The sequence below is a fragment of the Lethenteron reissneri genome, unplaced genomic scaffold, assembly GCF_015708825.2.
Source record: "Lethenteron reissneri isolate LAM-NWPU_2019-01 unplaced genomic scaffold, ASM1570882v1 scaffold_143, whole genome shotgun sequence".
NCBI classification, from domain to species: domain Eukaryota; kingdom Metazoa; phylum Chordata; class Hyperoartia; order Petromyzontiformes; family Petromyzontidae; genus Lethenteron; species Lethenteron reissneri.
Window position 1 is genome coordinate 1 of NW_026891146.1, and position 23,706 is coordinate 23,706.

General features: G+C 49.9%; 1 protein-coding gene and 1 pseudogene across 1 annotated transcript; one reads left to right on the forward strand and one right to left on the reverse strand.

The window, feature by feature from the left end:
* The first annotated feature begins 2,552 nt into the window (after positions 1–2,552).
* On the forward strand, positions 2,553–11,474 carry LOC133362300 (proline-rich protein 12-like). Its single transcript, XM_061581224.1, has 7 exons — positions 2,553–2,571; positions 3,914–4,166; positions 4,811–4,955; positions 5,209–5,407; positions 8,619–8,877; positions 10,567–10,573; positions 11,455–11,474. Exons 1-7 carry the CDS (start codon positions 2,558–2,560, stop codon positions 11,472–11,474), a joined length of 897 nt encoding a protein of 298 aa, XP_061437208.1. The 5' UTR covers positions 2,553–2,557.
* Positions 11,475–13,766: 2,292 nt separating this feature from the next.
* LOC133362299 (nuclear receptor coactivator 5-like) lies at positions 13,767–22,849 on the reverse strand (annotated as a pseudogene).
* Between the last annotated feature and the right edge of the window lie 857 nt (positions 22,850–23,706).

Here is a 23,706-nt window from a genome sequence, read left to right on the forward strand (position 1 = left end):
AAATATTAAATAAATGTGGATATCTACATAAAATGATATTCTAAACACACTATCCTAAACATACAGCACCATATTTTAACACTAAAGCAGTCACTGACTCGCAACCACTTGCAATCATAAGTGACAGAGTTAATTTCGGGTAAAATCAATGAAAATGGGGTATGCCGATAGCATAAAAATGAGATGTGATGGAGCAAATCTGAGATCAGATTTGGAATCAGCACCCTGAAATTAGTCTAGAACAGCTGCAAAAGTCCAGGCCAGAAAAACATGTTGTTTTTTGTTGACCAGTGTAATTATTTGATTTCTGAGATGCCGCATCGGAGCCATAGAGCACAGGGTTTGTGTTTTATTGTCGTAGTTTTGTAATGGCTTCGTTCGTGGTGCGTGCCCGTCGTCGTGGTAATGAACACGGCGTGTTGTGTTCACTAAAGACAATTCCGCTCGTGCACAATGTTACAGGAAGCGCAGTTTGAAGTAATTCGGTACAAACTAATTGAATTGAGTCCACGGCCACGTGTATTGGCGTTTTTTTGTTAGTTTTGTTAACCAGCCGAGATCCCATTGTCATCTGCAAGGGGTGGGGGGGGGGGTAAATCCCCAGATCGAGCGCGTTTGTACGCCACAGAATCCGCAAGTACGCGACGGAGTTAGGCAACAGAACTGCCTCTCTCCCGCGGAGACTTGTTTTTGCTTCGTTACTCGCACATCCCTCTGATCCTCCGAGGGCGCTGGGTCCACACCAACATCTCCCAACCGCAGCCGCTCCGATTCTGCCTTTTATTTTTTGTGTTGCCGTGAATTTCCGTGGCTTATTTTTTTTTATTTCCCAGCGGATAAAGGATATTTCCCCCCACCGCCCCCGTGTCAAAGTGTATAACAGGAGCACTTTTCTAATAAAATTTTTTTAATAATAAAATCTGTAATTGTGGAGTGCTTTGATGTTGTCTGCCGGCCGTGTCGCCCTTGAAAAGGAGGGCTTGTCAGCTGGTCCGGGCTTTCTCGTCCAGTGAAACTTCTGAACTTCTGAAAAAAAGAGCTTCGAAGCTCGGATTTCTCAAATTTAAAATAAATATTCTGATTCGTATAACTATAGACACACAACGTACGGAGGAGCGCTGTGTCATGCCCTGCTGCTGGATGAATGCCTCCCCCTCGCCGTGGGCATGTTTGACCATACTTCACCACGCTGGTCACCGCGGGGATGTGGTGAAAGGCAACCACGATGTGGTTCAGATGTGACTCACCGCTGATGTCAGCAGTGGCCGGGAATTGAAACTCAAGTTGCTGGATTTGCAGCGGAGTGCTGTAAACTAAACTAGAAAATAGTTAAGTTTAAGTTTGTGTACATTTGTAAGTGATTCGATTACCTTTCCCTCTACTTAGGACTCCTATTGTGTCTCTGTGTCGTTTGTTGTTGGCACGTTCTGACCGGCCCCGACTTGACATCTGTCTAAAAGAGCTTTATCGCTCATCGGATTCCTCCAGTATAAACACTTCTGATGGTGTGCGCTAACAACTGCGCCACCGCTCCACGCCGAGCGCTCATGCTGCCAGCTCGTGCATTGTGCGCACACGTGGTGGTCACACACAACAACGCGTCTCATGAAGACAAAACACTCAGCACGTTCGTCAACAATGTTGTGGCCTTCAAATAAAACAAATTAGATGTTGGCCAATGGAATTTGCTGATATCACACACACACACATACTCTTAGGTTGATTTTCTTTCGGTAAAGCCACGTAGGTAAAAATTTTAAATTAATAAAAGTAAAATAAAATAAAAATCACGACATTTCAGTTTGTACAAACTGAGTTGCAGTGGTGATGGTGGTGGTGATCATGGTGATGATGGTGGATGGTGGTGATGGTGGTGATGATGGTGGTGGTGATGGTGGTGGTGATGGTGGTGGTGATGGTGGTGTGATCATGGTGATGATGGTGGTGATGATGGTGGTGATGGGGTGGTGATGATGGTGGTGATGATGGTGGTGGTGATGGTGGTGATGGTGGTGATGATGGTGATGATGGTGGTGATGATGGTGGTGATGGTGGTGATGATGGTGATGATGGGGTGGTGATGGTGGTGATGGTGGTGATGATGGAGGTGGTGATGGTGGTGTTGATGGTGTGATGGATGGGTGATGTTGGAAGTAGAGGTCGTGGTGTTGGTGGACGTTACAGTGGTGGTGGTAATAGTGGAGGTGGTGGTGATGGTAGTGATGGAGGTGGCCTCACCACCACCACCATCACTCACCACCATCACTCACCACCATCACTCACCACCGTGATGATGATGAGAGAGAGATCGAACCCACGACATCCTGTAGACCAGGCGAGGTGGTCAACATCTCATAGCCACACGGAGCCAGCGGAACGGATAATTGAATCGATGATAATCGATCATCAGAGAGAGGGAGACACGCAAAACGATGATTATAATCGATGGGAATCGATTAGCAGAGAGAGACGCGCAAACCAACGATTAGAATCGATGAGAATCGAACAAACGATTCCCGGTGACGTCATCACCCGGAGGACCATCGCCAAGTTCAAGATGGCGGCACCCAGGTTGGAGGTTGTTGTTGTGGTGGTTGTAGTGGTGGTGGTGGTTGTATTGGTGTGAGGTGGTGGTTGTGGTTGTAGTGGTGGTTGTTGTGGTGGTTGTTGTTGGTGGTTGTAGTGGTTGTGGTGGTGGTTGTTGTGGTTGTGGGGTTGTTGTGGTGGTTGTTGTGGTGGTTGTGGTGGTGGTGGTTGCTGTGGTGGTGGTTTGTAGTGGTGGTTGTTGTTGTGGTGGTGGTTTGTAGTGGTTGTGGTGGTGGTTGTTGTGTGGTGGTGGTTGTTGTGGTGGTGTTGTTTGGTGGTGGTGGTTTGTTGTGGTGGTTGTTGTTTGTGTGGTGTTGGTTGTGGTGGTTGTTGTTTGTGTGGTGGTGGTGGTTGTTGTTGTTTGTGTGGTGGTGGTTGTTGTTGTGTGGTGGTTGTTGTTGTGGTGATGGTTGGTTTGGTGGTGGTTGTTGTTGTGGTGGTTTCTTGTTTGTGTGGTGGTGGTTGTTGTGGTGATGGTTGTTTGTGTGGTGGTGGTTGTTGTTGTGGTTTGTTTGTGTGGTGGTTTTTGTTGTGGTGTTGTTTGTGTGGGGTGGTGGGTTGTGGTGGTTGTTGTGGTGATGGTTGTTGTTGTTTGTGTGGTGGTGGTTGTTGTTTGTGTGGTGGTTGTTGTGGTGGTGCTTGTTGGGTTTAACGAGGCTGCATTGTGTGAGGAGCTCACAAATCCTTGAAAGATCTGGGCAAAGTCCCCCATCAGTGAGCTCCTCCGGCAGGCAAGGCTGCGTTTGGCTGGGTCATGTAGCCCGCATGCCCAGCCACCGCATGCCTAAACAGCTTTTGTTCGGCCGGATCGAGGGGGCTAAACGGTGTGCGGCACGGGCTAGAGAAGAGATGGAGTGATGTGGTACAGGAGGACGTGGAGCTGAGTGGACTTGCCGATGACTGGTACCAGCGGGTGTCAAGATCGGCTCTGTGGTGGAGGCTCGTGAAGGACGCTACTGGGCAGTTGGAGGCAGTCGCCCTCCAACAACAACGGAGGGCGGAGGAGCGACGCTCACAACAACGAGCGGAGCGCCGGGTGCCTAAAGCACGGCAAGTTGGTACAGTAGGGGGCACAGGTGGTGCATCAGCCAGTCATCTCGGTCATCTCAGTCGACCCGTGGCACCTGCTGGGTCTGCCCCGTGACCTGCCAGCGGGCGTTCGACACTTCACGTGGCCTCAAGGTGCACGTGGCCTGGCACAAGCGTCGTGATGACGTCACCGCCACTTAGTGGCGAATTGCGGTTGCTGTTGTTGTAATGTGTGTGTGTCTGTGTGTAATGTCTACACACACACACGCTCACCTCTCCCCCACTCCCCCCCTCCCAGGCCAAAGGACTTTGTCACCACCATGGCCACTGCGGCCCTCCTGTCTGACGCTCCGCGCCCTGCCCCTGCTGCTGCTGCCCCTGCTGCCCCTGCTGCTGCCCCTGCTGCCCCTGTCCCTGCTGCCCCTGCTGCTGGTGATGTTGCCGGTGGTGGCGTCGATTGCGAGCAACCTGAGGAGTTGGCGGTGGTGTGGGCGGCTGGGAAGCTGCGCTCAATATTCACGCTGCTCGTTGAGTGTGAGGAGGACGACCATGTGAGACCACGGGTGGGGCGCATGGGGGGACAAGGATATGTGTCTGTGTGTGTAGGTCGACTCAGCCTCAAATGTGTAAACATCGCTGCTAGGGAGACAAAGGGCGAGGTGTTGGCCACCGACCCCCTCGTGTGCCGTGCCGGCCTTTACAGGTGCTACTCACTAACAGCACTTGCCCCTACAGTCTGTGAAGGCTACACGGGGGATCTTTGTGCACGGCACGGGCTAGAGAAGAGATGGAGTGATGTGGTACCGGAGAACGTGGAGCTGAGTGGACTTGCCAACGACTGGTACCAGCGTTGTCAAGATCGGCCTCAGTGGTGGAGGCTCGTGAAGGACGCTACTGGGCAGTTGGAGGCAGTCGCCCTCCAACAACAACGGAGGGCGGAGGAGCGACGCTCACAACAACGAGCGGAGCGCCGGGGTGCCTAAAGCACAGCAAGTTGGCACAGTAGGGGGCACAGGTGGTGCATCAACCAGTCGTCTCGGTCATCTCAGTCAGTTGACCCGTGCACCTGGGTTTGCCCCTTGACCTCCTGCCAGTGGGCGTTTTTGACACTTCACGTGGCCTCAAGGTGCACATGGTCTGGCGAATGGCAGTTGTTGTTGTTTGTGTATCTCCTCACCTCCCCATGCCCCCACAGGTGCTTGCGTGTGCATGCGAGGTGTTGCAAATCCTCAGCTCCAGCCATGCTGGCGCATTGGCATTTAACAACAATGGAAGCCTCGCGGCCTTAGCCAGCCTGCTGGGACGCACTCACAACCCTCACACCCTGGAGAAGATCACCGGTAGAAACCCACCCACACCACCCACACTCACCACCCACACTCACCATCCACACTCACCACCCACACTCACCACCCCACGCTCACCATCCACACTCACCACCACACTCACCACCCACTCTCACCACCCACTCTCACCACCCACACTCACCATCCACACTCACCACCCACACTCACCATCCACACTCACCACCCACTCTGACCACCCACACTCACCACCCACGCTCACCACCCACCCTCGCCACCCCTACCCCAGGCACGCTGTGGAACCTGTCGTGCCACGAGTCTCTGAGGGCTGCGCTGGTGGAGCTTTGCCTCCCGGCACTGGTGGAGCACGTGCTGGTGCCAGAGAGCGGCTGGAGGAGCAATTTTGGAGACTCACCCGCCTCACCCTCCCCACCCGGCTCGTCCGCCTCGCCTTCCGCGGCGTTCTGCAACGCCTTGACGTGCCTGCGGTAAGGGGTACCAAGAGGCGGACGTGACGGTGATTTTGCGGTTGACGCGACTGGGAACGTCGCAGTTGACGCGACGTCACGCGGTTGACGCGACGGGGACGTCGGGGGTTCAGACTAGAGGCTTCTTCAACCCGACGTGGATCTTCATCACCAGCAACACGAAGAACCCCGAGCCCCTCACTCTTTGGTCTGCATCAGCAGCAGGCCACGCTTTCCCACCTGATGACGGACACTTGCGTTGCGCCCGAAACGTCGTGATTTAATTGTTTTCATTTATTTTATTTTTCGTGACTTTACCGAAAAAACCAAAGAGTATGAATCATCGCAGTCATGAAAACTTCAAATCTAGAACCCCTCGCCCCGCCCACCTTCTAGATCTCTCGAGATCTTTCCCGAAGGCTCCCCGAGAGCTGTTTTGTACCACGTGACTGCCCAGCAGCCCCGTCCCAATATCATCCGGTCACGTGTCGGCAGGTCAACCAGCGTATCGTGCCCCAACGTAACCCTGGCTGGCTGACGCTCCCTCTCGCTCCCTCGCCAGGATCCCGCACCGCATGCTCTACGTGGTGCCTCCGCGCTGACCAGCGCTCACCCAAGCCCCGCTAGGGCTGGTACTACGCCCTGCTAGCGGGCTACACGTAATGCCAACACATCATCCGCCGTGGCTTCGTAAGCCCGGCACCACGCAGTGACAATCACAGTCACTACACAGGCAAGAACATCTGCTGGACTACATTGTGACGGAACAGTGGATGCGGGCCCATGTCCTTGACACCAGGACCTACCGTGGAGCTGATCTGCCCTCTGACCATCGACTTGTCATCTGTAAGATGCGCCTGCCATTCTTCCACTCCGGTGGTGGGTCTACACCCAGGACCCCATTCCAACCTAAGGTGGCCTGGTCTCAGCTGATGAAAGTTTGAAGCGAGAATTTCATCATTGCTTGCGGCTGGGGTTGGCATCGTCCCTCATTCCTCATGTCGAGGGGAAATGGGCGAGGTTTAGGACTGTGGCTCATGCAGCTGCAATGGCTGCTTTGAGTACACGGTCCAGACCTCCTCAGAGAGCCTGGCTGACAGACGAGGTGTTCAGGCTGGCTGAGAAAAAGCGACAGGCCCACTCTCATCGTCTACAGCATCCCACGTCCGAGAATGAGGAGGCTTACCGCAGCCTTCGTTTAGAGGTTTGGAGAGCCTTAAGGCGCTGCAAGGATGGTTGGTGATTGCAGGTTCCTGAAGAGATGAAGTCTGCCTCAATGGCCTGCGATCACAAATCGTTTAATTCCATAAAAAAGTAACCTGCAGCACCACACCTATTACCATCATTAGGGGAAAGAACGGTGATCCAATCTCCGACCCCCAGGAACAGGTTTGCAGATTTGCTGAGCATTTCTGTGAGGTCCTGGGAGAGGGGAAATCTCCCACCCTGGAAAACATTGTGGGACAAAGAGAGGATAACCCTGCTAAGGCTACGGTGCCTCATTATTTGAAGAGGAAGTCACCCCCTGTAAGTGGCTGGCTGAGGTGCTATCTAAGGAAGTACTGAAAGCGATCCAGAACCTGAGACGAGGAAAGGCACCGGGCAGAGATGATCTCTCAAGAGAAATGCTGAGGGAGGGTGGCGTTTGTGCACAGACTGCCCTATATGACATCATAACAACAGTCTGGACCACTGGACGGGTTCCGCAGGATTGGGAGGATGCCCTGGTGGTCCCCCTCTTTAAGAAGGGCGACCCTGCACAGACTAACAACTACAGGGGCATCTCACAACATCGCCTTGCTAGGCACGCTGATGAGAGGCTTGCGGAGCCCCAATGTGGTTTCAGGAAAGGGCAGTCCTGCACAGATGCCATATTTTCTGTCCGTCTGCTACAGCAGAGGTGTAGGGAATTCTAACAAGACCTACATCTCTGCTTTATTAAACTGGTCAAGGCCTATGATACCATCAGTAGGCCTGGGCTCTGGGTTGTTTTTCGTGCTTTCGGAGTCCCTGACCCTCTGCTCACGATCATTAAGGACCTTCATGATGGTGAGCGGGCCTGGGTAAAACTACATGGCCGGGAGTCAGAGCCATTCCCTGTACACCTTGGGGTGCGACATGGATGTCCTCTGGCTCCCACATTATTTAACATCTATTTTGACCACGTGGTTAGTGAAGCCTTCAACAGCTGTACCGGGGGAATTTCCATCTGGTACAGATATAATGGGAGGCTGATCGATGCCCCGGTGCGGTCAAGGGATGGCTCCCTATTGGTCAACCACGTTATGTATGCCGATGATTTGGTAATAGCTGCTCATTCAGAGGAGGAGTTGGAGACGCTGCTGCTGAGACTGGAGCGTGCCACTAAGAGGTGGGGCCTTACCATCAGCCCCACCAAAACTAAGCACCTGCCTGGGTATTTTGTACCATCGGACACTCCACCCCCACAACTCCCAATCGGTGATGGGGCATTTGTGGAGAGAGTGGAGAGTTACTCATACCTGGGCAGTGTGCTTATGACCATCTCCAGTTTAACAGCAGAGGTCTCACTCCGAATCAGTCGAGCGGCAATATCTTTTCATCGGTTGCGTAACGCTGTGTGGAAGCTACCTGGTCTGTCGCTCCGCACGAAGCTTCAGGTCTTCTCGGCCACAGTCATTCCCTCCCTTCTCTACGCTTGCGAAACGTGGACCCCCCTAATGGAGCATCTTCGCCGGTTAGAAACATTTAGGCTGGCCTGCCTATGATCCATCCTGGGTTTAACCCACAGGCTGGATTGTGTGAGGAGCTCACAAATTCTTGAAAGATCTGGGTAAAGTCCGCGAGCGCTCACACCGCTCCTCATACATGACGGCGTTAACTATTATTATTCATCATCGAGGTGTTTGGGTTTAGATCACATTATCCACTATACACTACACTATACACTACACGATACACTACACTATACACTACTATACACTACACGATACACTACACTATACACTACACTATACACTGCACTATACACTACACTATACACTACACTATAAACTACTATACACTACACTATACACTACACGATACACTACTATACACTATACACCACACTATGCACTACACACTACACTACACTATACACTGCACTATACATTATACACGCAATATAACCCAGACAAACCCTCTATCATGGAGAGAGAGTGTGTATATTTATTGTTGTTAATGAAAACACTGAAATTCGACTCGTTTCTAGGGTGGCGGATCCCGCCGGCGAGCCGGAGCCCACGGCACCTCCTCCCACGGCACCTCCTCCCACGGCACCTCCTCCCACAGCAGCAGCTCTCGCAGCAGCAGCTCCCACAGCTCCTCCCGCAGCAGCGATGTCGCCGCGGGAATTGCATCAACTCCGTGACGAGTTGCGGGATCTTCAGAGGGAGCTGGGGGGGGGCGACGCCGAGACCCGACCAGGAGCCCCCAGAGCAGATCGCCGCTGGCGCCTGCCGCCGGCAGAGGCACCGGCCGCACGTCTTGGCTCTAGCGCGAGCGAGTTTCACCCTCGCCGCCGCCGCGGCGTCACCGGCCAATCGATTTTTGCCACCCCACGTTCCATTTCCTCGCCCCCCCCCCCCCCCCCCCAATGCACCGCCGCAGTTTTCACCGTCTCTTTGCTCGACGTTCTTCCGTCGTCAAGGTTCAATCGGAGGCGACCGTCTGTGCCTTTTGTAAAGATTCTAGCGGCAGAGCGCGGGCACCCCACTCACGCGACGGTGTGGGGGCGGCACGTCGGGCTCCCAGCCTCGTAGCTCGGGGGATTCAGCTCTGCTGGGTTTGTAGCCCAGAGTGTTGGGAGCAGAGGTCGCAAACGGGGTTTGATTCCTTAGCCGTACCCGGCCGCACCAGGGTCGCAAACAGGTATCTGTGTGTGTGTGTGTGTCTGTGTGTATCTGTGTGTGTATCTGTGTGTGTGTCTGTATCTGTGTGTATCTGTGTGTGTCTGTGTGTATCTGTGTCTGTGTGTATCTGTGTGTGTCTTTGTGTATCTGTGTGTGTGTCTGTGTGTCTGTGTGTATGTGTGTGTCTGTGTGTATCTGTGTGTGTGTCAGTGTGTATCTGTGTGTGTCAGTGTGTGTGTCTGTGTGTATGTGTGTGTCTGTGTGTATCTGTGTGTGTCTGTGTGTATCTGTGTGTCTGTGTGTATCTGTGTGTGTGTGTCTGTGTGTATCTGCTTACATTATCAGAGTTATGTTTTTGTTTGCATTATGGCTGCAGGTATTGTGGTCTATGCAAACATGACTCCTTGTAAAAAAAGGTGTCAGTTTTGTTGCAAGATAAAAGGGTAAAAAAACAATTATCATATTTTTCTACTGGTAAAGGAGGTTCCAATGGTGTAAATGGTTACTCACCAGTGACTCACGGCCTACCCGTACCCGGCCGCACCAGGGTCGCAAACGGGTACCCGTACCCGGCCGGGTACGGGTAGCCGGGTATCGGGTAGGTAGGGTACGGGTATCGGGTAGGGTACGGGTAGCGGGTAGGGTCCGGGTATCGGGTAGGGTACGGGTATCGGGTAGGGTACGGGTATCGGGTAGGGTACGGGTATCGGGTAGGGTACGGGTATCGGGTAGGGTACGGGTATCGGGTAGGGTACGGGTATCGGGTAGGGTACGGGCTATCGGTAGGGTACGGCTATCGGGTAGGGTACGGGTATCGGGTAGGGTACGGGTATCGGGTACCTGGTTGCGACCTCTGATTGAGAGTTCAATCTCCTTAGAACGCGTTTTTTGTGGCATCGCGGCTTCCGCATTGGGCCAACGTATAAATGCACGAGTCGGGGTGGATGTTTCATTAAAGCAACCCAAATCTTTTTGTTACTTTAGCTAACTTCTTAATTTGCGTGAGTTTCTGTTTTAAATTTTTTCGTTATATTTCCTCACTCCATCGGTGGATACGAGGGCTTGAGTTTAGCGGGCGCACGTCCTTATTATACCGTAGCAGCCGGCTCCGATTTATATTGACAAAACAAACGGCATTTAAGATGTTGGCTATGCGGTTTGTGAACAGCTGTGGCCAAATCTGAACAGCAGGTGACGTGGTGTTGTGTATATTGTTTTTTTGAAAAATATAAAAATTGGGATTAGAGGAGTCACGCGGTATTCTCATCCTCTTATCGGCGAGGTTATCTGTCATTTTGCTCCTTTTAGCTGGAAGGTAAAGATTCGCAGATGGCCCCACAGATAATAAGATCAGCAGCTCTATTGGTGTTCCCCCGTGTCACAGCGGATCACAGGAGTTCTGCATTGAATTTTGCGCAGTGTTTGAAAGCTATCATTCAACCATTATGCACCAGATATACACAAAAACTGCGTTTAAACGATCTCCCTTGTACAGATAAAAAAACATACGCCCACAACATCCCATTACCACACATCAACGCAAATGCAGTGGGTTCTCATCAGGCGCACGCCAAGACTGGGAGGCAGCAAGTTTTATTCTCTCACACAACCAACACTATTCAACGTTCCAAGGTGATTCTAGATTTGAAGCTTTCGTGACTGCAAGGATTCATATTCTTAGGTTTTTCGGTAAAGTCACCGTGTAGGTAAAACATTAAAATTAATAAAAGTAAAATAAAATAAAAATCACGACGTTTCGGAGGCAACACAAGCTTCCGTCTTCAGGTGGAACCGTCACAGCCACGACAGCTGTATCAAGTAAATGAGAGATCGCAAGAGCTACCACTCCGTATATATAATGGTTGGAGAGGGGGGAAGGGCCAAGTACGGCACACTTTTTATTAATTTGGTAAGGTGAGGCTTAAGACTAGGAATAGAATGCAGTCTATTGCAATCTCTCATTTACTTGATGCAGCTGTCGTGGCTGTGACGGTTCCACTGAAGACGGAAGCTTGTGTTGCCTCCGAAACGTCGTGATTTTTATTTTACTTTTATTGATTTCAACGTTCCCAGGTGAACCAAGCACATTGCGAGCGACTGCGCTCATCGCGGGCTAAGCACGTAAGGTGGTGGCCGCCGTCCCTACCCACTTCGCCGTTTGAGCGGAACCCCTTCGCTACCGTTGGACGGGAACAGGCGACGCGTACGGAGGCTGAAAAGCGAAGATGGAAGTGGACGACTTCTTTCCCGCGGTTGAAGAACCACGCGGGGACTCCGCACCCCCCCCCCCCTCCCCGTCAGTCACACTCTGGGTCCACATCACGATCTTAAATTTGGAGCTTTCGTGACTGCAGGAATTACTCTTTGGTTCTTTCGGTGAAGTCACGTATAAAGATAAAATAATAAATTAAATACTAGCATAATACGACGTTTCGATTGCAACACAAGCAATCGTCATCGGGTATAAATGAAATAGCGACATAAAATCTAACCAGAAAACTATAGACAAACATATAAGCAGACAGACATCACCAAGGTACACAGAGAGAGAGCAACACAGGCACAGAGAGGGGGGATCGTCTCTGTGGCGAGGCCTTAAATAGACAGAGGGGGGCGGAGGCAGAGAGAGGGAGGGGTTAGAGAAAACATTAACATGTCAATGAGTACGAAGAGACGCGTAGTAAGTACGCAGGCTTGAACATTAGGAGAGAGGGAGAAAGAACACACTAAATTAAATAACCTAGCAAAATATCGAAATGTTATGTAATACAACACAGAGAGTCGGTCAACACACAACGCATAGCCTGGTCGATTACGTATTTCAAAGATTGCTGAGTCAGCACGTGGCCATCCCCTTCTGGGCCACGTGCTCCGTCACATCTGGAATGTGCCCTCTAGTGAGCCCTTGTGTATAGTACACCCACTGTCGCCATAGAACAGCCCATTTATACTACAGGTGCAGTGCCATGAGAGGGCCACTGTGCCAGCCCAAGAGGGGAGGGGCTGCTGGGGGCTCTGGGATCCCGGGCGGGTCCAGACGCTTAAGCCTCTGGGCGCCAGGCGCTGGGTTCCCAGGGGGTCCAGACGCTTAAGCCTCTGGGCGCCAGGCGCTGGGTTCCCAGGGGGTCCAGACACTTAAGCCTCTGGGCGCCAGGCGCTGGGTTCCCAGGGGGTCCAGACGCTTAAGCCTCTGGGCGCCAGGCGCTGGGTTCCCAGGGGGTCCAAACGCTTAAGCCTCTGGGCGCCAGGCGCTGGGATCCCAGGGGGGTCCAGACACTTAATCCTCTGGGCACCAGGCGCTGGGATCCCAGGGGGGTCCAGACACTTAATCCTCTGGGCGCCAGGCGCTGGGATCCCAGGGGGTCCAGACGCTTAATCCTCTGGGTGCCGCCAACGGGGGGGGGGGGGCTGTGTGTGCTCTGTGGGATGTCTGGTGGCGCACACGGCCCCACCCCTCGTTGGGGACGAGGCATAAAAGGAGAGCTCCCTGGACGATCGGGGCCCAGTTGTAACTCAAGACCCAAGACCCACGACCAGCCATCGGAAGACCCTGGGACGCTGTGAGAGCCAGCGCTGGGACTCTGGAACTCCCGACTCTACGACCTTGTGAGGGCGAGTTCCGGAGCGTAGCCAGAGTAGAATATCTAGGCTGTGTAGCTAGGCTAGTGTACCTAGGCTGTAACAGAGTATCAGGACTGTTGGAGAGTTGGACTGTTGGAGTGTTGTATTGTAATAAAGAAGTTACATCTACAAGTGTCTCCGGAACCCGTTTCACGTGTACCATTCTTAAAGTATCAGGAAATAATTTACGAGTCGCTTGATTCAACCACACTGACACTGCCTGCACACCAGCACACCTCCAACCATTAGGATGCTCCCTGCATCTGTGGAAAACTGCCAGCCTCAATTTCTTGCAGTGCACCACAGCTCAATTGTAGACCCTGCTGCTCCGGGAACATGCTTCACTCGCTCCGTTGAAAAACATTACACCAGCCGCCTGATACACGCACTTACCATTCTCTCTCCCAGTGCCAACTCCACAGCAAGGGGTACACCAGGGGTCGGGAACCTTTTTGACTGGGAGAGCCATAAAAGCCAAATATTTCTAATATATTGCATTGAGAGCCATATAGTAATTTTTTACGTATAATAAATTAAATGTCTTACTTTTAATGCGACTTCTGGTGCTGCGTGGTTTTGCTGATGGCCTTGTGTAGTCTGGTTCGTACGTGGTGAGGCTGAGCTTCATGCAGGCGTTGAGGCCCCGTGACCCGTGAAATTTATCTTCAAAACTAATTTGTGTTTACTTTAAAATGAGACAGTATTATTAAGCAATATCACAAGTATTTTAAAATCAGTTCCAAACTGATTTTTATTTATTTTTTCAACTCAAAATTGTCTGGGAGCCATATGCCGTCACCAAAAGAGCCATATATGGCTCGCGAGCCATAGGTTCCCGACCGCTGGGGTACACGGTACAATGCTTTTCTCTAGGTGTGTGTGTGCAGCTTTGCGCCCATTACATGATTGTGTGTGGCCGGAGGAACAGCAAGCCTTCTACCCTACTATTCATAAAGCAATGCATCGTGTACCCCTGACCTCTCAATACACCTAAAGTAGGGTTGCCCAGACTTCTCAAAACGTGGTTCCATATTCATGCTTCAGTAGCGCTGCTGGTACTGTTCATCCCAGCGGGCCTGCTGTTGGAACTGCGGGTGCTGCTGCCGAAAGGCTGGCTGCTGCTGTCTGGCCCAACCTTTCTCCTCTCCATAGCCCTGCTGCTGGCCCATGCCGTGGGTCGGCTGCGAGGGCATTTGTTGCTGCTGCATCAGTGGCCGCTGTTGCTGCTGTTGCTGCTGCGGTGGCGACCGAAACACGGGTGCTTGCTGGCTCCACCAAAGCCGCCGACTGCCCCTTCTGCGACACGGCAGCCGATGCCTGCTTAACGAGCTGCGATATCGCCGGAGCGCTCTGCATGAGCATGTCAAGCGCCTTGCGCACGTTGGGGTTATCCAGGCCGAGAGACGACAGGTTTACAGTGGTGGGACCGAATGTCGTGCTGGTGGTGACGCGCTCCTGCTGTTGCGGAGGCACCAGTTGCTGCTGCTGCTGCGACGGCATTCGCACGCCTTGGTCCGAGAAATCCCTGCCCATGTTGCCGTAGTTGCCGTAACCACCGACCTGACCCTGAGCTCCCTGCGCAGAGAGTGGTGGCGCGCGGCTGCAGCGCATCCTCCATGGGTGCGTGGCTCAACTCGGACTTGCGCGCCTACCGACGGCGTTCCTGGCAGCCAGCGCGAGTTGCGTCGCAGCGGGGAGAGAGGACGCGACGCCGCCACTTGCCCCATGTTGTTCGCCTGCTGTCTGCCCGCCGTGTGGCCCGATGGGGGCAAGCTCCCCTGCCTTCCCATCCCCGCCGCCATTGCACCTCCACCGCCGCCGTCGTTGTTGTTACCGCTGTTAAAAGCAGCGCCGGGCGCGTCGGCCGCCGCTCTGTTAGCGTACGCGCCTACGGCTTTGCTTGCCATGTTGGGCAGTTGTTGGTCAAGTCTCTGGCGAGCCGGTGGTGTGTTCTGTTGAAGATGGTGCATTCCAATCCCTCCCTCAGCCAAGCGTGGCGGGGCGGCTGGCTGATTACGCATTCCTGGCACACAATTGAAATCAAAATATGTGACGTGTTAAAGAGGCTACATTGACTATTTTTTTTCTAGAAATGTGTTTCTCTTCGTCGTAGAGGAAAGCTGCTAGATGTGAAAAGGTGTAACGCCTTACCAAGTTTAGTTTCTGTACTGCAGTAATAAAAATGGTGAAATTCTAAAATCACCCTTGCTGAAGGACATAAGAAATGACAAATTGAAAAATGGGAATTATCAAAAAAACTCTAAAATAATATTCACATACCCTGAGCCAAAATGAATGCAATGCCAGAAATAAGTATAACCCGTAAAAACAAAGTTTTTCACTATAAATCCTTTATATGCGTGGCAGCGAACTTAATATAAAGGATTTAAAAATATATTCGCCTGTGGAGGACGCGGGGATCGATCCCGCGACCTTTGGCATGGGAAGCGAGGGCGCTACCAACTGCGCTACTTCCGCCACGGCCTGTGGATGGGTTACGCTCTGGGCTCCTACACTGTGACGTTCAGCCAAAGCCATGAATGCGTTCTATTTGAATATATGTAAAATAATTTTTTTTTGCCTAAACAGTGTAAAATTTGGAGAATTTTTTTTCACGAACAATAATTGTCTGGCACAACGAGTCTGTGTGGAAAATGTCAGCTCGATTGGATCACGGGAAGTGGGTTAAAAAACGACCGAAATATTTGCACGGTCGTAAGCAAGCAAGCACGCAAGCAAGCAAGCGAACTTAATATAAAGGATTTTAAAAAAGACACTGAAAAACACACCATATGAAGACATCTTAAATTGAGCCTCTCCACCAAATTTGCTTTCCTATTTACAAACTGAATATTAACATTAGGGCTTGAGGCAGGTAATACAACAGCTTATGTAAACACTGCAAACATAATTTCTTCAAGGCAGAATTCAGAATTTTAGCTGAAGGAAAAAAAAACCTCGTGAGATGGGACATCTCGCTTACTCGGGTGTCCATTTAAAATGTTGATTTTGCACAATCGTTCAATGTTGCGAATGATATTCACAGGGTCTTTAACTGCAACATTACAGCATTAGGCAAAGACTGACAATTATCTACAACAGCGGTCGGGAACCTATGGCTCGCGAGCCATATATGGCTCTTCTGGTGACGGCATATGGCTCCCAGACAATTTTGAGTTGAAAAAAAAATACAAAAATCAGTTTGGAACTGAATTTAAAATACTTGTGATATTGCTTAATAATACCGTGTCATTTTAAAGTAAACAGAAATTAGTTTTGAAGATAAATTTCACGGGTCACGGGGCCTCAACGCCTGCACGAAGCTCAACCTCACCACGTACGAACCAGACTACAAGGCCATCAGCAAAACCACGCAGCACCAGAAGTCGCATTAAAAGTAAGACATATTTAATTTATTATACGTTACAAATACTATATGGCTCTCAATGAAATATATTTAGAAATATTTGGCTTTTATGGCTCTCCCAGTCAAAAAGGTTCCCGACCCCTGCAATATACTATACCAACATTAATCACTTCCTAACATGGTTCACTATTGACGAGATAATCAACTGTAACATGAGCAACGCTGCTGTGCTTACCTCTGCCACGCACGCACCTTTAATGCGCAGCTACCGCTAAATTGTGGGTTAATTTCATGGAAACGGACACCCGGATTACCAAGTGGCCACCTCAAATGTGAAGTTCACTCCTCTCCCAAGAGAAACGGAGCTGATGCTGCTGCTGCTGCAGCAGAAGCAGCGTCCATGGGAAGTGGTGCCAAAATCCCTGTTGCAGCCGACCGGCCGGTGGAGTGGGAGTGATGACGTGATCCATAGCAAAAGCCAACGAGCTGATGCTGCTGCTGCAGCAGAAGCAGCGTCCATGGGAAGTGGTGCCAAAATCCCTGTTGCAGCCGACCGACCGGCCGGTGGAGTGGGAGTGATGACGTGATCCATAGCGAAAGCCAACGAGCTGATGCTGCTGCTGCAGCAGAAGCAGCGTCCATGGGAAGTGGTGCCAAAATCCCTGTTGCAGCCGACCGACCGGTGGAGTGGGAGTGATGACGTGATCCATAGCGAAAGCCAACGAGCTGATGCTGCTGCTGCTGCTGCTGCAGCAGAAGCAGCGTCCATGGGAAGTGGTGCCAAAATCTCTGTTGCAGCCGACCGGCCGGTGGAGTGGGAGTGATGACGTGATCCATAGCGAAAGCCAACGAGCTGATGCTGCTGCTGCTGCTGCTGCAGCAGAAGCAGCGTCCATGGGAAGTAGTGCCAAAATCCCTGTTGCAGCCGACCGACCGGCCGGTGGAGTGGGAGTGATGACGTGATCCATAGCGAAAGCCAACGAGCTGATGCTGCTGCCGCTGCTGCTGCAGCAGAAGCAGCGTCCATGGGAAGTGGTGCCAAAATCCCTGTTGCAGCCGACCGACCGGCCGGTGGAGTGGGAGTGATGACGTGATCCATAGCGAAAGCCAACGTGCCATCCACGTCTGTAAACTTCGCTTTTCTCACTACGAACTTTTCGCGGCGTACACCGATCCGCGTCCTGCTTAGATTTACGCAATGTTTCTGTGCCCAGGCCCCTGGCCTCCGTAACAAGATAATCTCACCTTTGATGTGGTAATGACGATGACTTCAAGATTTCTTGCCCTCTTCAATCTTGGTAGGCTTATTGTTGTTATAGATGTAATGTCATTATACTAATAACTTACAGCCGTTTGTAAATAACTACACTGTTTCGGTGATTATACTAATCTACTTGTAAAGTGTTCAAGTTATACTTTGAGTGTAAGGTTAAGTTTTTGTTTGTTACTATATGAATAGAGTGGTGCTCTTATTCATATAGTAGTTATACATGAAAATTTAAAGTTATTCTAGAGGTGGAATTCAACTTACGAGGTATTGTTAGTCTTATTTTATTGGTTTAAACTCATCATAGTATGAGCGTATGTGCAGTGTTCATATTATATACTGTAGTTTCGTAGTACATATAATGCTATTCTCAATAGTTTCCTCGAGTGTTCCAGTAGTGCCGGAATTCAAGTCAAGTTTCATGGCTTCAGTCACAGTTAACCCAAAATATATTTTACAATCTTCCCGGATAATGCCTTAACATTGCCTACGAGACATCACCAATGCCTACCACTTATCTGCAGCAACCCCAAGACACACAGCACCAGTGCCCCTAGAGTCCCCCGCACGCTGCCACCGTACCTCTTTCGTCGAGCGCCTTTTCACGCAGAAAGCGCACTTGCTCCGAGATGCGATCCAGCTCTTCCAGGGACATGTCCTTCGCCTCGCTCAGAGCGCTGCGTAGCGACGACGACGGCGAGTTGGCATGCTGCGAGTAGGCCGCTGCCGCTGCCGCCCGCTCACTCGGGTACCTGGACGTGTTGCCGCGCGCGGGACCGGGCCGGTGAGGTGAATCTGTGGGCGACGCTCGCGCATGTAGCGGTGGGGCCAGGGTGTCCGGAGCTGGTGGGGCACGCGCGGGGGGGGCCTGTGTCGAAAAGCCAGTTCGAAATTCCGGCACTTGCGAGAAACGGTGCGGCCGCTGCTGGCGCCGCAAGACGCTGTCGGCGCGCTCGGCCGCTTGTCTGGCGATCTCACTCCGCCGCCGCCGCCGCCGCTCGCGTAGGTCGCCCATGTAAGACTCAAACTCGCGACCCACGAGCTCCATGGCCACGGGCAAAGGCGTGTGGTGGTGTTCTGGTGGAAAACGCGATGTTTATGGCGCCACATCGAAGCTACCCGGATAAAGTCAAACACTACAAACGCCACCTTCAGTGGCATCGAAACAGAGAATTTTTTTTTTCTCTGTAAGCCCAACAACATAGGTTTATTTAATCTTTGTTTCCATTTATTTGAAAGGAACACAAAGGCGAAAACGATATTGCATTGCAAATAAGTATAACCCGTAAAAACAAAGTTTTCCACTCTAAATCCTTTACATGCGTGGCGGCTAGAGTCCTCTCGTCCTCTGGCTTGAGATGGCTGCCACCTATGGGTCAGATGATTGCATTGCACCATTAAGCAATTGGTAATTAAATATAATATTTTTGTCCTAAAAAGTGTAACATTTCGGAAAATGATTTTCACGAACATTAATTGTCACGCACAACGAGTCTGTGTGCAAAATGTCAGCTCGATTGGATCACGGGAAGTGGGTTAAAAAAACGACCGAAAGATTTGCACGGTCGTAAGCAAGCAAGCGAACTTAATATAAAGGATTAAAAAAAATACTGTCATACATTGCACCTATGGATGTACGCAAAATTATATTTTGCCAATCGATAATTACGTATAATTTGAAATTAAAAACGAACAATGCACGTGGAACTAAAAAATTCAACTTCCCTATTGGGTGAAAAACATTTTCCATCATGGCTGGTGACACCAAACGCAAGTTAACATTTTGCTGTGAAAAAAAAATTAGGTTTGCACAACTTTTACAAGACCAGCGTTCATCATCAGGCCTACAGAAAGCCTTCACCAATTTCAACGATTCTCCCATGGCGGAGTGCGATTCCCTTCGCACTTTTTCCGACTTTATGGAGCAGCAAGCTAGCCGGCCACATCCACAAATGAAGCTTGCCTTTCGGTTGCCACGATGCATACGGGGGTCGGAGGGCTTACGTTGCTTGTTCCCCTGAAGGACGTGGACAGAGCAACAGTTGTCCGTCACGTGTTGGGGCTTCACGGCGATGGCGAAGGCGGAGCCTCCATTCCTTACATCGTTCAGGGCCTGGCCCAGGAGGTTCTGCGAGCTCAGCATGATGAGATCCACAGTGAGGGCCCATATTCCGAGCTTGCTTTCCTATATTCTCTGCATAGTCCCTGCAACACCACAGAACCAATAAGTCAGGAATGGAGCAATAATAAGTATAACCCGTAAAAACAAAGTTTTTCACTATAAATCCTTTATATGCGTGGCAGCGAACTTAATATAAAGGATTTAAATATATATTCGCCTGTGGAGGACGCGGGGATCGATCCCGCGACCTTTGGCATGGGAAGCGAGGGCGCTACCAACTGCGCTACTCCGCCACGGCCTGTGGACGGGTTTACGCTCTGGGCTCGTATACTGTGACGTTCAACCAAAGCCAAGAATGAGTTCTATTTGAATATACGTAAAATAAAAAATTTTTGCCTAAAAAGTGTAAAATTTTGGAATTTTTTTCACGAACATTAATTGTCTGGCACAACGAGTCTGTGTGGAAAATGTCAGCTCGATTGGATCACGGGAAGTGGGTTAAAAAACGACCGAAAGATTTGCACGGTCGTAAGCAAGCACGCAAGCAAGCAAGCAAGCATGCAAACTTAATATAAAGGATTTAAAAATTGTGTCACATACTTAAATGAGTACTTGGTAGCAGTCATCGTCATAGGCAGTTTCTGAGTCAGTCTCTCTTCCGAAGATCCACCACCGAATTCCCAAAAACTGATACTAATTTTACAGAACGCAGATGTCGTATGGGCTGAGTCTCTTTCTGACTGGGCTATCAGTTCGCAAACGCTTGATTGCAATGCGAGCAGACTTTACAAGATGCCCTCCCAGCTAAATAAGAAAAAAGTATAAGGAATTCATGACAATATAGATTTGAGGAGGCTCTAAGGGTTAACGTGTGTTTATATCAAATCACCAACAATGATATTACAGTGGGCCTGAATTCCAGACTCTCACCAAAATGTACCTTCAATTATAGTAAGTTTTCCAATTTCAGCTGAGTTGATAATTAGAAGGAAGCATCCATTGTAAAAGTTTGATTTGCAATTCTGCAAAATATTATTTCTACTGACAAGTGGTTGACCACGTCAGATACTCAAAGTTCCGTGAAAGAACTGGACTGAGATCAAGCCGGTAAGAGAATGGTGCACGGAGATGATAATTTTTGGTAATTCAAAATTCGCAATTTTTTTCAGTGTTGAAACTCCAGTCAAATAATTTTACTTAATTATTTTCCAGCAGGAATAGCCAATCCATTGCTATTTCATCATATATAAACGTTCAAAAGTATCAACTAATGACTTTGTGTAAAAGTCAAGCTTTTTTGTTTAAACTCAAAAGCGCTTGAAGCTTTCGTGAAATAGGAACGTGATTGTAAAATTTTACACGATAAAATATTAGGAGTTATACTTCGTTTACGTGTGTAATTCATTTTCAGTTACGGAATGTAAAATTCTACATTTCCGAATGACAATTCCTCCAGCCTAAAGTCTCCACCTAGTGTCAATACAGCATCACTGTAAGAATATCCTTTTCTCATTACATGGGAATTGTAGCCAAATATGACGTAATCACTTACTTAATGGCAGGGTAAATAAAATCTTGATTTAAAGCTTTTGTGACTGCAGGGATTGATATTCTTTTAAATCCTTTATATTAAGTTCGCTTGCTTGCTTGCTTGCGTGCTTGCTTGCTTACGACCGTGCAAATCTTTCGGTCGTTGTTTAACCCACTTCCGTGATCCAATCGAGCTGACATTTTGCACACAGACTCGTTGTGCGTGACAATTAATGTTCGTGAAATTTTTTCTCCAAAATTTTACACTGTTTAGAGAAAACAATTAAATATTTAATTACCAATTGCTTAATACTGGCAGACAATCATCTGACCCATAGGTGGCAGCCATCTCAAGCCAGAGGACGAGAGGACTCTAGCCGATGCCACGCATATAAAGGATTTAGAGTGAAAAACTTTGTTTTTACGGGTTATACTTGTTTCCCTTCTACGTGACTTTACCGAAAGAACTAAGAGTATGTAAATAAAATCCTGCAGTCAATATGGAGCAGATGCCAGTGGCAGATCCACACGAAATGTCACCACTCACTTTTGCTGCCGTGAAGCCACAATGACAACACAGTCCACAGGTCTCTCACTGTCATACTGTTTAGAGATTTCATCATAAAACTTTAGGTAGAGCTCTTCACGCTTGATTTCATCTCCTGACCAAAATATAGTTGAAAGCATTCAGCGCAAGACAACTGCACATAGTTAGAATATTACAATTTTCCTCAAATTTCTAATGCTGTCTGAAGCAAGCTGCAATAATAATAAAAAAAATCCTTCATCACATTTGACTACATATCTAATGCACCCTAAATGTTAAAAACTGTAACATACTCGATAAATGTCATCTTAATAAGTGACAAGTTAGAACTGAAGAGTTTGGAGGGCAGAATTATAGATGGCACCAGCAAATAAAACATTAAAAACTGAACCTAAGTTAGTGTATGCACGAGAAAAAAGCTAAGCACATTACATAATGCGCGGTAGTCCCTTCATCTATATATTTTTTGAAAACTTTTTGAATAGAATTTATATCTAGATCACACACATGAAATAATAATCTGACAGACCTGATGAAGGCATGTCTCTGGCTGGTCGCTGGTCTTCATCATCGTATGATGGCCCTCTATAAAATAAAAAAAACACCATTACACCATTTCTCACAATCAAAAACATCGCTCAAAATACCAATCGTGCTCTGTAATGAATACTCCAGTTACCTGAAAGGCGGCTCGTTCTGGTCCTCTTCACCCCACAGCGAAGTGTTGGGTCCCTTTTTTCCATAGCCTCCCTGCCGGACATGCCCCCCCGACCGGGCATGCCCCCCGACCGGGCATGTCCCCTCTTTCGTGCATGTCCCCTCTTTCCTGCATGTCCCCTCTTTCGTGCATGTCCCCTCTTTCGTGCATGTCCCCTCTTTCGTGCATGTCCCCTCTTTCGTGCATGCCCCCTCTTTCGTGCATGCCCCCTCTTTCTCGCATGCCCCCTCTTCCGTAATTATCCGTCTTTCGTGCATGCCTCGTCTATCAATCATACCTCCTCTGCCAGCCATGCCCTCCCTATCGAACATGCTGCCTCTACCACCCATGCCCTCCCTATCGTGCATGCCGTCTCTTCCACCCATGCCCTCCCTATCGTGCATGCCGTCTCTTCCACCCATGCCCTCCCTATCGAACATGCTGCCTCTACCACCCATGCCCTCCCTATCGTGCATGCCGCCTCTACCACCCATGCCCTTCCTATCGTGCATGCCGTCTCTTCCACCCATGCCCTCCCTATCGTGCATGCCGTCTCTTCCACCCATGCCCCCTCTGTCGTGCATGCCCCGCATGCCACCCCTATTGGGCCCCCCCTCTGCAAGGCATTCCACCCGGCCAGGCATGCTGCCCATCAGTGGTTTGCTGTTCATTATGTAATGGGGACCGCCATGGAACACAGGCTGCTCATTCCGCGAGGCCATCCTGTCCTGGGATGGGAAAAGCCGTGGCACCCTCCTGTCATCCCTCTCCCGCGAGCTCCTCCGCTCACGCGACCCCTCCTTTGAACGCCTGCGGTCGTCACGGCGCTCCCGGCTGGCACGTTTTTCTCTGCCACTCCTTGCTGATGAGTCGCGGTGGCCATCGCGAGACGAGGGTGGTGAGGGACTTATCACGGGTCGAGCGGTGCCTCGAGTCTTGGCTCGATGACCGCTCAGGCGAACGCCTGAGGAGAAAGCTTCCATGCATTATCGTGCGTGCAGACGCCACCTGAAAATAGACTTGCAAACATTGGCCTAACTTTTGCGAAACACAGGTGCTGAGTTACTGGAATTAATACATAGCTGAGCATAAAGGCAAATTATTTATTTAATGAGAAATAAGACATGCAAGGATAACTATAGAACCATTATATATTTTTAGGAACATTCTATAAAAAATTGCCATCTTTTTAAATCCTTTATATTAAGTTCGCTTGCTTGCTTGCTTAGGACCGTGCAAATCTTTCGGTCGTTTTTTAACCCACTTCCCGTGATCCAATCGAGCTGATATTTTGCAC